The sequence below is a fragment of the Salvelinus namaycush genome, chromosome 20, assembly GCF_016432855.1.
Source record: "Salvelinus namaycush isolate Seneca chromosome 20, SaNama_1.0, whole genome shotgun sequence".
In the NCBI taxonomy this organism is placed as follows: Eukaryota; Metazoa; Chordata; class Actinopteri; order Salmoniformes; family Salmonidae; genus Salvelinus; species Salvelinus namaycush.
In genome coordinates this window covers 36,395,889-36,408,214 of record NC_052326.1, presented here as the reverse complement: position 1 = coordinate 36,408,214, position 12,326 = coordinate 36,395,889, and the positions used below count along the sequence as shown (strand labels likewise).

The window sequence follows — 12,326 nt, the reverse complement described above, 5'->3', positions numbered from 1 at the left end:
ACTGCACTGTCCAATTTACAGTAACTATTAAGGTGAAAGAATACCATGCTATTGTTTGAGAGCGTACAGTTATGAACTTGAAAAGTTATTAATAAACCAATTAGGCACATTTGGGTATTCTTGATACAACATTTTGAACAGAGATGCAATGGTTCATTGTATCAGTCTAAAACTTCACACATACACTGCTGCCATCTAGTGGCCAAAATATAAATTGCACCTGGGCTGGAATAATACATTATGGCCTTTCTCTTGCATTTCAAAGATGGTAAAAAAAAAAATTAAACAATGGTTTTTTCTTTGTATTATCTTTTACCAGATCTAATGTGTTATATTCTCCTACATTAATTTCACATTTCCACAAACTTCCGTGTTTCCTTTCAAATGGTATCAAGAATATGCATATCCTTGCTTCAGGTCCTGAGCTAGTTAGATTTGGGTATGTCATTTTAGGTGAAAATGGAAAAAAAGGGTCCGATCCTTAAGAGGTTTTAAAAGCAGAGTGCTTATCCCCCAGTCCAGTTTTGACAGATATTTTACGACTTTGGTGAGATTGATGTTACTGTCTACATGGCTAGATTTCAATGTAAGTGAAACCTGTATCTGTAGCTAATAAATTAATACCCCTTTACTTTGAATAGGATGTGTAAATAAGTCATACTCTTACTATCCAGCGTCTGTGGTGGAGCAGTTAAGAGCTGGGAGTGTTCTTCTGAATCCATCACTAATGGACATCGGTTTGCTACAGTCCATGATGCTGCGCTTCACTGCCTTGGCCACCAGAGAACATCAATGCCGAGCTGTGAGTATTCACTGATGAGAGACATGCACATCTGCATGCCAAAACAGATACAATACAATCATTCAATACAGATAAATGGAAAATACAACATGGAAGACTCTGTAAATATTAACCATGTCTGTAAATGTCATTGCAGGAGATGCAGTGCAGCACCAAACTCTTGAGGAGCCTTACCCGAAGTCTGACATGCTGAATATTTCTTATATACTTTTCTGTTATGGGGGCGATCCCCTACCTTTTTGAAAAGTTACTGTGAATTGGGGATATAGTATACAGGTATATACTGTGTATATGGTAGTTCTAATGCAGTCATGCATTTCTTGCAGCGAGGTCAGTGTATGAAACCTTACTGTATCAACATTTCAAATAAATGCTTAATAATGAATGAAATGCCTACAAAAAGTGGAAGGTACAGTAAACCCCTACAATGTCCAAATAATATCCTCCCCGAACAAGAGCAACAGAGCAGGGGGACTAGTTGCCAAATATGGATATGCTTCTGCCAGAAACAGCTTTGGCAATGGGCCTTACTCTCTCCTCTGTGACTCCACTGAAATTAGAGAAATAACTATTACTCAAAACCTAAAGTAAACTTTATTTGGAGCAGAGGAAAGTGATTCAGTGCATTTTGAAACAAACACCAAACTAGGTGAACAACACAACATGGAACAAAGTGAACAATATGGAATAAATAAATAATACTTTAAAAATAAATATAAATCCAATTCCTGAAGTAGATTGAGAAGTACTGGATGCAAGTGACAGAATGAAAATAATTTCCCCCATACATAAAACATAGATAATAAATAAAAGTAACAATCTGTGCAACATTTAAATAACAGTTAACATGCTTCATCACATCTGAAGATGGGGGGGGGGGGGTCTTTGGGTGATGACAGACAACGTCTAGCTAAAATACAGAGGATCAGAGCAGACACGATCTAAAGTCATCGCTCTAGTCTATGTTTAACATGACACTGTAAAAACCTGCACAAAGCCTAATGTAACAGCTCATACGAATGCACGTACATGCAAATAGTAGCATGATTGACCCTCTGCAATATGTGTATCAAAATGACATGAATGTTTTGTGACGCACAGAAGGGAGGTAAAATTGTGCATACGTATTTAATGTAAACAAAGTTTGGAATTACACATGAATTCAACAAACAGTGAACAAACAAGGAAATCGGAAAATTTGATTTTTCCCCCTCTCACAGTTGCATAAATCCTAAGTGACCAGTCCCTGAATATCAAATATCTCTCTTCGTACTGGCCAGAGGTGTCGTCATGGGAGATTGTGAACAGCAGGACAGAGTCAAGTTAGGTTGGGGCGGTGGTAGGGTAGCTTTCTGGTAGCTTTGGGCTGAAGAAGAGGGGTGGACAAGGTCTAGGCCCACAAACTACAATGTCTGGACAAATGTTCGAACCACCCATAACTCTTTGGGACCAGCTTTCAAAGTTGGAACTAGTGTAATTAGTGGTCCTTAGGGGAGGTTATTGTTTTTGGTTTCTAGGCTACAGCAGTACAGCTACAGTTCCTGATGGGAGTCAGCAGTGTGCAGTTGTTCAGGGCTGGGCTGAGACTGCTCCCCCTCATCCTCTGTGTCCTCCTCCCCCTGCTGTGACACCAGCTGCTGGTAGCGAGCCTGGCGCTGATAGTCCGGGTCGATGTTGATCCAGTTATTGGCCACCCACTTAGTCCCACGGGTGACCACACAGCCGCCGTGCAGAGAGTACTCATCCTGCTCCCCCACCCAGCCTGTGGGTAACAGAGAGCAGTTAATATGTGTATTCAAAAGCAGCTCTGATAACAGCATAACTGATAACTGCCATGTGGACTAGTAGGAGTATTCTCTTTCAATGTGTTTCTACAACAGTGGGCATAACCTTCATCAAAACTACACATGCTTCAGTTTTTAAATAAGGACCTGAACAGCAGTGATAGAATGAAATAGGGTAAATTGCTGTGTACAATAAGTTGTGTGTCCTGTCTGAGGGGCAGTAATCAAGCTGAAGTAGTGTGTATATGGAAGGGTCATACTATGTCTGTACAGTCTGTACCTTGTCCATCAGAGAGGTAATTGTACCATAACACAGCTGTCCCTTTAGTAGGGTTCACCCTCAAGTTGCTCTTATCACAGTTCTTCCTCGTGTCCATAAGATCCACATCGTTCTGAATCAGAGACTGAAAACACAAACATACGCACCAGGGCTTGACATGAACTTTTTTTGCCATTTGCCAAAAGCTCAAGTCACTTGTCCCAAAATAATACATGGTCTAACACAATTTTTACATCACTGTATGATGCAAGGAACCACTTTACAAAATAAAATGCATTACTACCCATTTTACCATAGAGAATCAGACAAAACAAAAAAACTGCCTATTGGCTTCTTTGCATATTCAAGCCTGTCTCAAAATACAACACTGCCGCTTTAAGGCTCTCCTGAAGGATGGTTGGCCACCCTTGGTAGCCTATAAAATATTGGGTAACACTATACTTGTCACCCAATGTCATAACACGCCATGACACATTCATAACCATGTCATAATATGTCATAACAGCTGACATAACTTGTCATAATATGGTCATAACACTGTCATGAGCCATATATTTATTGTTACATATATTTCGTTATTTTATGGCTGGTTATAACACCTACATAAGAGTGTCAAAACCCACATTTATTCAAAAAACGATTCATTACAACAACAAAGGATTTAAGAAACAAACATTCAAAACAAAAGGAAAATCCTTGGCAGGGAAATAACTAATTTGAATAAATGTGGGTTGACACTTGTGTAGGTGTCATAAGCAGCCATAAAATAATGCAATATGTCACAACAGGTGTAAATATATGGGTCATGACAGTTATGTCCATGCTATGACAAGTTATGTCAGTTATGACATATTATGACATGGTTATGACCCTGGGTGTCAAGTAAAAAGTTTGACCAAATATTGCAACAATAGGTTTGACCAAATACTTTGACCAAATACTTTCTCTTTATAAAATAATTCCCTCCAGAGTTCTAAATTATGGGCGTTCCATCGTCCCTGTGACAATAAAAAAATATGTCTACGATTCAAAACTGACTCTGGGACGACAGATCCCAAATTCATACAACCACTGCACATAAAAAATATTTAAAAAGCAATGAGGCTGATGGATCAGACCATTTAGCTTAAAATGTTGATAACGTTTTATTTCTTCATATTATACCCCCAACAATGCGCACATGGCTGTAGGCTATGCGTGAATGTTCCAAAATGCAATTAGCGGGAAAACACTGTCCTCAAATGCGCATCAAATGTGCGAGCTGTTTAATTTGACAGAGATTAAAATATCCGTTAGAAATTAAGAAAGGGGAGATCTAAAGATCCATCAACTAGAATGGGTTACTAATACGACTAGGATTATGTCTTTGGCTGCTGGACAATACAATAAAGTTCATTTGAAAACCAATAGAACATGAGAAAAATGCTAGGATATTAAGTGTTTATAAAATAATTCCTTCAGCATTTCTATGATCGTATTTTGGCTAGCCTACTTTGAAACAAGTTAAGACATGCTTCATAAAATTACATAAAATGTCCAGGTTTTAAACAATTAAGTTTATGGTTAAATAGTTTCAAAATGTTCCTCAGCTCAGATTCAAGATGGGTGATGTGCGGTGCACAACAGGCACTGTCCTTCAATCTCGGGTCTTTTTACTATTTGATCTGAACAAACAGAGCCTCGAGTTTTTCAACAGAATCAAGCCTTTAAACGTTAATAATCCTTCATTAGACTATATTTGTCACACATGACTGGTGTTTAGCCTATATTTATACTTCTGTAATTAAAAGTATCATTAAAGCATCGGGTTGGACATGAGGCTCTAGCCAATATGTATGTCACCTACACTTTGACATGTAGGGTTTTTTATTTATGTACATGAAAAATAGATTTGAATATTATCCCAATGTTGGCCTCTCTGATCCAATTCTGATTAAAGTAATTGGGGCGGCAGGTAGCCTAGTGGTTAGAGTGTTGGGCCAGTAACCCGAAAGGTTGCTAGATTGAATCCCCGAGCTGACAAGGTAAAAATCTGTCGGGCTGCTCCTAGGCCGTCATTGTCAATAAGAATGTGTTCTTAACTGACTTGCCTGGTTAAATAAAATAAAAAAATATTTTAAAAAATTGTATGATATTGTTATTTTTATTTTTTTAACTTGTTCAGGACAAGAGGACAAGCCTTAATGTCAAGCCCTGCACACATAATCACTCATTAATACCATTGACAAAAACATAGAAATACACATACAGCTATACCTATACACAGACAAACACGCAAACACGTAATATAGAAATGATATAAACATACAAGAACGCACACACAGACACACAGAGTAAATAACGCACCACTTCCTCATATGTCCTGTTGTCTGCCACAGGGAACGCGGTCTCCCCACCCCCCTCAACAGAGTTTAGGTAGAAGAGAACTGTGATGTACCTGGGTGTGCAACACACACATTTAATACACACACAGACCAACAACACCATAGATATGTAAGCCTTAGTCACAAACTAACTGATATATTTACATGCGCTAAGTTACAAAGCCATACACCACATAGTTTACCACAAACACATCCACTGTTAACTGGAAATGACACAACAACAAGGTTCCAGTTGAACAAAGTTTACTCTACTATATGAACACACTACAAGGTAGCCATTCCACTCCAGGCTAGGTCCATCAACCAACTGACTCCCTGCGCAGGCGCACTCTTGACTGAGTGATAGCCCCGTAATAACAGAAGTATAGGGATACTTAAAACATGAACTTAACATCCACCTCACGTTGACAGACTTTACAGTACATTATCACACAATACCTCCACCTAACCATCTTAATCCAAAGGACATCTAACCAGAATTATGAATATACAGTATTATTAAAACAAAGCCAAGAACAAGGCGTTGGCTGACTCAACACAGCTCTCTCTCACCTGCAGGAGGTCTCGAAGGGTGTGGAGGTGTTGGCAGCGAGGCGTGTGTGTGTGCAGGCTGTCTCAGGGTACACAGGGCCACTGTCGTGGTGGGCGTGGTAGTGACCACCCTGCTCATAACGCACCACCTGGAGTGGCTCACTCAGATCCACCAACGCAGAGGGCAGCCGGGTCAGACGGGTCACCCTAGGGAGGAAAGAGAGAAGAGAAAAGAGAGAGCAAGGGACACAAATCCTTAACATCAGATTCCGATAACCTTGGCCATGGTGTTTATTCTAACCGTTTTTATTAATGTGTTCAAACATATACTGAACAAAACTATAAACACAACATGTAAAAAGTGTTGGTCCCATTTTTCACAAGCTTAAATAAAAGGTCCCAGAAATGTGCCATACGCACAAAAAGCTAATTTCTCTCAAAAGTTTTGCACAAATTTGTTTACATCCCTGTTAGTGAGCATTTTTCCTTTGCCAAGATAATCCATCCACCTGGCAGGGTGGCATATCAAGAAGCTGATTAAACAGAATTATCATTACATAGCTGTACCTTGTGCTGGGAACAATAAAAGGCCACTCTTAAATGTGCAGTTTTGTCACATAACACAATGCCACGTCTCAATTTTGAGGAAGCACGCAATTGGCATGCTAACTGCAGGAATGTCCACTAGAGATGTTGCCAGAGAATTCTATGTTCCTTTCTCTACCATAAGCAGCCCCCAAAGTTGTTTTCAGGAATTTGGCAGTACATCCAACAGGCCTCACAACACCAGACCACGTGTAACCACACCAGCCCAGGACCTCCACATCTGGCATCTTCACCTGCGGGATCTTCTGAGACCAGCCACCCAGACAGCTGATGAAACTGAGGAGCATTTCTGTCTGCAATAAAGCCCTTTTGTGAGGAAAAACTTATTCTGATTGACTGGGCCTGGCTCCTCAGTGGGTGGACCTGGCTCCCAAGTGGGTGGGCCTAGGGGCTGCACCCCTGCCCAGTCATGTGTAATCCATATATTAGGGCCTAATGAATGTATTTCAATTGGCTGATTTCCTTATATTAATTGTAACTCAGTAAAATCATTGAAATTGTTGCATTTATATTTTTGTTCAGTATACTTGGCTTTAAAAAAAGAAAAAAATTCCTCTATCCCAGTGTTATCTATACACATGCGATGCGAACAATATCAGTAAAATCCCACTACTCTTTTCATACAAAACTATACGTCTGTCACGATCGTCATAATAAGCGGACCAAGGCGCAGCGTGAGAGACATACATCTTCCTTTTATTAAACGAAGACTTAACACGAAACACTCTTACAAAACTAACAAAACAATAAACGACCGTGAAGCTATAAACGAAAGTGCACACACAAGCTACTAACGTTCAACATAGACAATTACCCACAAACACCTAAAGCCCATGGCTGCCTTAAATATGGCTCCCAATCAGAGACAACAATAAACAGCTGTCTCTGATTGAGAACCAAATCAGGCAACCATAGACTTCCCTAAACACCTACACTGAACACAACCCCATACATACTACAAAACCCCCTAAACAACACACACCCTAAACTAGACAAAAACCTCCCATGTCACACCCTGACCTAACTAAACTAATAAAGAAAATCAATATAACAAAGGCCAGGGTGTGACAACGTCATTAAAACATTTGGAATAGTAACATAACAGAGGGAATAGAAGAGAGAGGGGAGAGATGGAGAGGCCAGTGCAGAGGCGAGACTACGAGGCCAAGACAACATTTGACAGTGATGCTCTCCTCACCTCTTCTTGAGGTCTCGGAGTACCTGGTGTGCCCCCTTTCCCTGGTACAGCCAGGTGTGTCTGCTGTTCCTGACCAGCTGGCTGCTCTTCACCCCACGCTGCTGCAAGAACCGCTGGAACGCATCACTGCCCAGACTCCTGAACTCCTCCAGGCTCAGCAGGCCTAATGCAGACACACACAGACAGATTGACAGGGGTCACAGACACACAGGGGTCAGATAGCTATCACAAAGACACACAGACAGGGGTCACTTAGCTACAGGTACAATTGAAGTCGGATGTTTACACACACTTAGGTTAGAGTCATTAAAACTTGTTTATCAACCACTCCACAAATTTCTTGTTAACAAAACTATAGTTTTGGCAAGTCGGTTAGGACATCTACTTTGTGCATGACACAAGTAATTTATCCAACAATTGTTTATTCCAGTGGGTCAGAAGTTCACATACACTAAGTTGACTGTGCCTTTTAACAGCTTGGAAAATTCCCGAAAATTATGTCATGGCTTTAGAAGCTTCTGATAGGCTAATTGACATCATTTGAGTCAAATGGAGGTGTACCTGTGGATGTATTTCAAGGCCTACCTTCAAACGCAGTGCCAAGACCTCAGAAAAAAATTGTAGACCTCCACAAGTCTGGTTCATCCTTGGGAGCAATTTCCAAATGTCTGAAGGTACCACGTTCATCTGTACAAACAATAGTAAGCAAGTATAAATACCACGGGACCACGCAGCCGTCATACCGCTCAGGAAGGAGACGCGTTCTGTCTCCTAGAGTATAACTTACTTTGGTGCGAAAAATGCAAATCAATCCCAGAACTACAGCAAAGGACCTTGTGAAGATGCTGGAGGAAACAGGTACAAAATGATCTATATCCACAGTAAAACAAGTCCTATATCGACATAACCTGAAAGGCTGCTCAACAAGGAAGCAGCCACTGCTCCAAAACCACCATAAAAAAGCCAAACTGTGTTTTGTAACCGCACATGGGGACAAAGATCGTACTTTTTGGAGAAATGTCCTCTGGTCTGATGAAACAAAAATAGAACTGTTTGGCCATAATGACCATTGTTATGTTTGGAGGAAAAAGGGGGAGGCTTGCAGGCCGAAGAACACCATACCATCCGTGAAGCACGGGGGTGGCAGCATCATGTTGTGGGGGTGCTTTGCTGCAGGAGGGACTGGTGCACTTCACAAAATAGAGGCAGGAAAATTATGTGGATATATTGAAGCAACATCGCAAGACATCAGTCAGGAAGTTAAAGCTTGGTCACAAATGAGTCTTCCAAATGGACAATGACCCCAAGCATACTTCCAAAGTTGTGGCAAAATGGCTTAAGTACAACAAAGTCAAGGTATTGGAGTGGCCATCACAAAGCCCTGACCTCAAGCCTATAGGAGATTTGTGGGCAGAACTGAAAAAGTGTGTGTGAGCAAGGAGGCCTACAAACTTGACTCAGTTACACCAGCTCTGTCAGGAGAAATGGGCCAAAATTCACCCAACTTAATGTGGGAAGCTCGTGGAAGGCTACCCAAAACATTTGACCCAAGTTAAACCAGCTCTGTCAGGAGGAATGGGCCAAAATTCACCCAACTTATTGTGGGAAGCTTGTGGAAGGCTACGTAAAACATTTGACCCAAGTTAAACAATTTAAAGGCAATGCTACCAAATACTAATTGAGTGTATGTAAACTTCTGACCCTCTGGCAATGTGATGAAAGAAAAAGTTGAAATAAATCATCCTCTCTCGTATTATTGTGACATTTCACATTCTTAAAATAAAGTGGTGATCCTAACTGACCTAAGACAGGGAATTTTTTCCTGAATTAAATGTCAGGAATTGTGAAAAACTGAGTTTAAATGTATTTGGCTAAGTTGTATGTAAACTTCCGACTTCAACTGTATATCTATATGAGAAGCCTGACAAGAAGAAGCTCGTGGAGATGTTTCTGTGGATGATCATTGTCCCTGTGCAAAGAATACAACTTTTTATTTTCATGCTTGTTCCCTGGAACTGGTTTTCAATTTGACTTGGTGTCACAGACAGATTATAGTGGTTGTATTCTGTTGGTGTTATGGATTAGTCAGCTCTGTATGCTGAGGCCTTGCTGAGAATGACAGTCTCTTACCATTACCGTCAGGGTCAGCCTTCAGTCCAGCATAGATCTCTCTCAGATTCTCTGGTGTCAGCCAGATCCCATCCCTCACTCGTGAATGGGTCAATATCTGTAGAAGGCCAAGGAAACACATACATAAAATGTAAAAAAATTAATAATTTAAAAGCACACATTACACAGACATATAGAAGATAATACAATAGATTTTTATTGATCCATTATATAGGAACAAAATAAATGGATATTTTGCTGCCACAGTACCCAGCCCCACCACCCAGTGGCCTTGTGGTTAGAGTGTCTGCCCTGAGATTGGAAAGTTGGGACTTCAATCCAAAGACTGTAAAAATTGGGACCCGATGAGTCTCTGCTTGGCACTCAGCATTAAGGAGATAGAATGTGGGTGAGGCCCTGCGATAGACTAGTGTCCTGTCCAGGGGGTGTACTTGTACATCAAGCTGCCTCACGCTAGAGAAAGAGGAGATAGGAACCTGCTCCTATGATCTAGTCCGGCTCGCACAAACCAAGACTTGTGCAAGGTTACTTCACTTCACTCACAGACACACACATGCCTGCTTACCCACCCACCTCCTGGAGTTGTAGCTGTCCGTCCTGATTGAGGTCCAGCAGGTTGAAAATCTCATCAGGGCTGAGGTTGAGCTGCTCCGTCAGTTCCTCCTGTCCTTCAGGCACCATCACCTGGCTCTCCATCAGGCCCTTCAGCTGGGCCAGCTGCACCACCACACGACACTCCTCCTCAGACAGGAACCCTGGGATCTCTGGAGAGACAGACACACACACACACATTAGGCTTCAACGTAAACAGAGAACCTTTAAGAGCAATGACAGCAGACACTAACTCCGTGCAGAGGGCTGAGCAGAGCAGAAGTTTAGTAGCGAGCTCTCACCAAACAGTAGGGGCTTCAGGCTCAGAGTCCGCATCTCATGCACTTTGTCTGGCACCAGTGACACCTTCTGGACATGGCCCACCTGAGAGACAACACTGTGACTATAACTTCATGCCTTCAAGATTACATGGAACGCACCATTCATATGGATGTAGAATAGCACAATTGACACTAGCCCAGCGCTGAAGCTTATTATACACCTACTTTCTGCAAGGTTGAGCTCTGGGCTAAACAGACACAGAATTACACGGGCATCCTTATCTCACCCGTATGCCCTCTAGGCGTGGAAGGTGCATGTCCCGCTGAAAGCCAGAATATGACGGTTGCTGATGGGACTCGGGGGGCTTGTGATGATTGCTTCCCCCGCTTGCCTCATCCCTGTTCGGAGTAGCCAGTACGTCTCCTGGGCCGTTGTTGTAGTGCACGTATAGGAGTAGCACAATGACATTGATGATGTATACATGGAAAAAGACCATCACCACCATGAAGTAGGAACGGGAGCATATGCTGCTCTTCTGCAAAGGGACCCGCTCTCGTGGCATAGGGGGTAGGGTTGGTAATGGCAGGGTTTCATGTTCATCACCGTCGTCGCAACCATGTGGTTCAATCATCTTTGACCTGATATGATTACGGACCATAAGCTTATCACTGGTTTGTTGTTCTGATTACATTTGTGGCTCTAACGAGAAAGACATGTCATTAAATTGACGTTGTAAATAATGGGGTCAGTTCTCTTCTGGTAGGCTAGGTCATAAAAGTTACCGCATAGGTGCACAATCCATACTGTCCCGACTCAATCACCATATCTTGCCAGTCATAATACCCATTCTCTGCTATGGTACCTGTCAACAAGCTAGTTTATGTTATTATTTTCTCTCAAATATAAGCAACGAAACATGTGAAGTTTGGTGGTTCTTTAGGTTGAAATCACAGCAACGTTAGGTCCAAATCACACTCCCAGCACTGCAGAGAGGACTTAATCCAGCGTCTTGTTTACGTTGCGGTTTCAGCAATCCGTGTTGCGTACTTAAAAAATTGAGGAAAAATAGCCATTTCAAAAGGCGTACGATATATCCATTCGAAGGTCCTTGGTGCAGTAATCATCTAGTAAAATTTAAAAACAAACAAATATGCGGCCGACCCCGACCTCTCATCCCTGCCACAAATTCCTCTGTGGCGTTTGTTTTCCGGCTGATAATGCGCCACCATTTCCCTGACAACTACTGCAGTAGCTCATCTCGTAGCTACTTCAAACTATCAGGCTGACAGCGAGCAGGGAGCAAAAGGACAGTGGTGCCCCCTGACGGCTCGAGTCGACACTGCATGCTGATTCCCTTGCCAAAGTAAGTGATTGACAGTGCATTTCCACGTAACACTTTGGCCCGGTCTTTCAACCAAATGGTTAATGCACTTTTCAGGTCAGTTCAGATCAGAGTGCAGAGCCGCGCGTGTGCACATTTGTTGATATTCTTTGCTAGTTAGCAAGTTATTAGCCCAGTTATATATAAGTATAGGTCAGCAATGGGGAGTTACTGCTTCCTAAAAAAGCACAAAACGTGTAGGCTACATTTCAAACTGTCTTTGAAAAGCCAGGTAAAAAGCTTACGTCTTAATTAAAGGGGCAATGTTGTATTTTGAGACATGCTTGAATATGTAAATAAGCCAATAGGCAGAGGGGTAGCCTACATTGTCTAATTCTCTGTATGGTAATAATAATT

At 41.7% G+C, this 12,326-nt stretch overlaps 1 protein-coding gene across 1 annotated transcript; it reads right to left on the bottom strand.

The window, feature by feature from the left end:
• Positions 1-1,371: 1,371 nt before the first annotated feature.
• Positions 1,372-11,817, bottom strand: LOC120065299 (transmembrane prolyl 4-hydroxylase-like). Its single transcript, XM_039016184.1, has 9 exons — positions 10,875-11,817; positions 10,609-10,690; positions 10,289-10,479; positions 9,716-9,812; positions 7,586-7,748; positions 5,803-5,988; positions 5,213-5,303; positions 2,867-2,990; positions 1,372-2,564 (listed from the first exon to the last, which is right to left on the bottom strand). Exons 1-9 carry the CDS (start codon positions 11,244-11,246, stop codon positions 2,335-2,337), a joined length of 1,536 nt encoding a protein of 511 aa, XP_038872112.1. The 5' UTR covers positions 11,247-11,817; the 3' UTR covers positions 1,372-2,334.
• Positions 11,818-12,326: the final 509 nt, after the last annotated feature.

Bases quoted from the DNA above. Each gene is read 5' to 3' on its own strand.
- LOC120065299 (XM_039016184.1), bottom strand. From the start codon at position 11,246: ATGGTCCGTAATCATATCAGGTCAAAGATGATTGAACCACATGGTTGC. The intron at 10,691-10,874 runs GTGAGATAAGGA...GTTGTCTCTCAG, and splicing joins CACGCCTAGAGGGCATACGG to GTGGGCCATGTCCAGAAGGT. The intron at 5,304-5,802 runs GTGAGAGAGAGC...TTGCACACCCAG, and splicing joins CCCTTCGAGACCTCCTGCAG to GTACATCACAGTTCTCTTCT.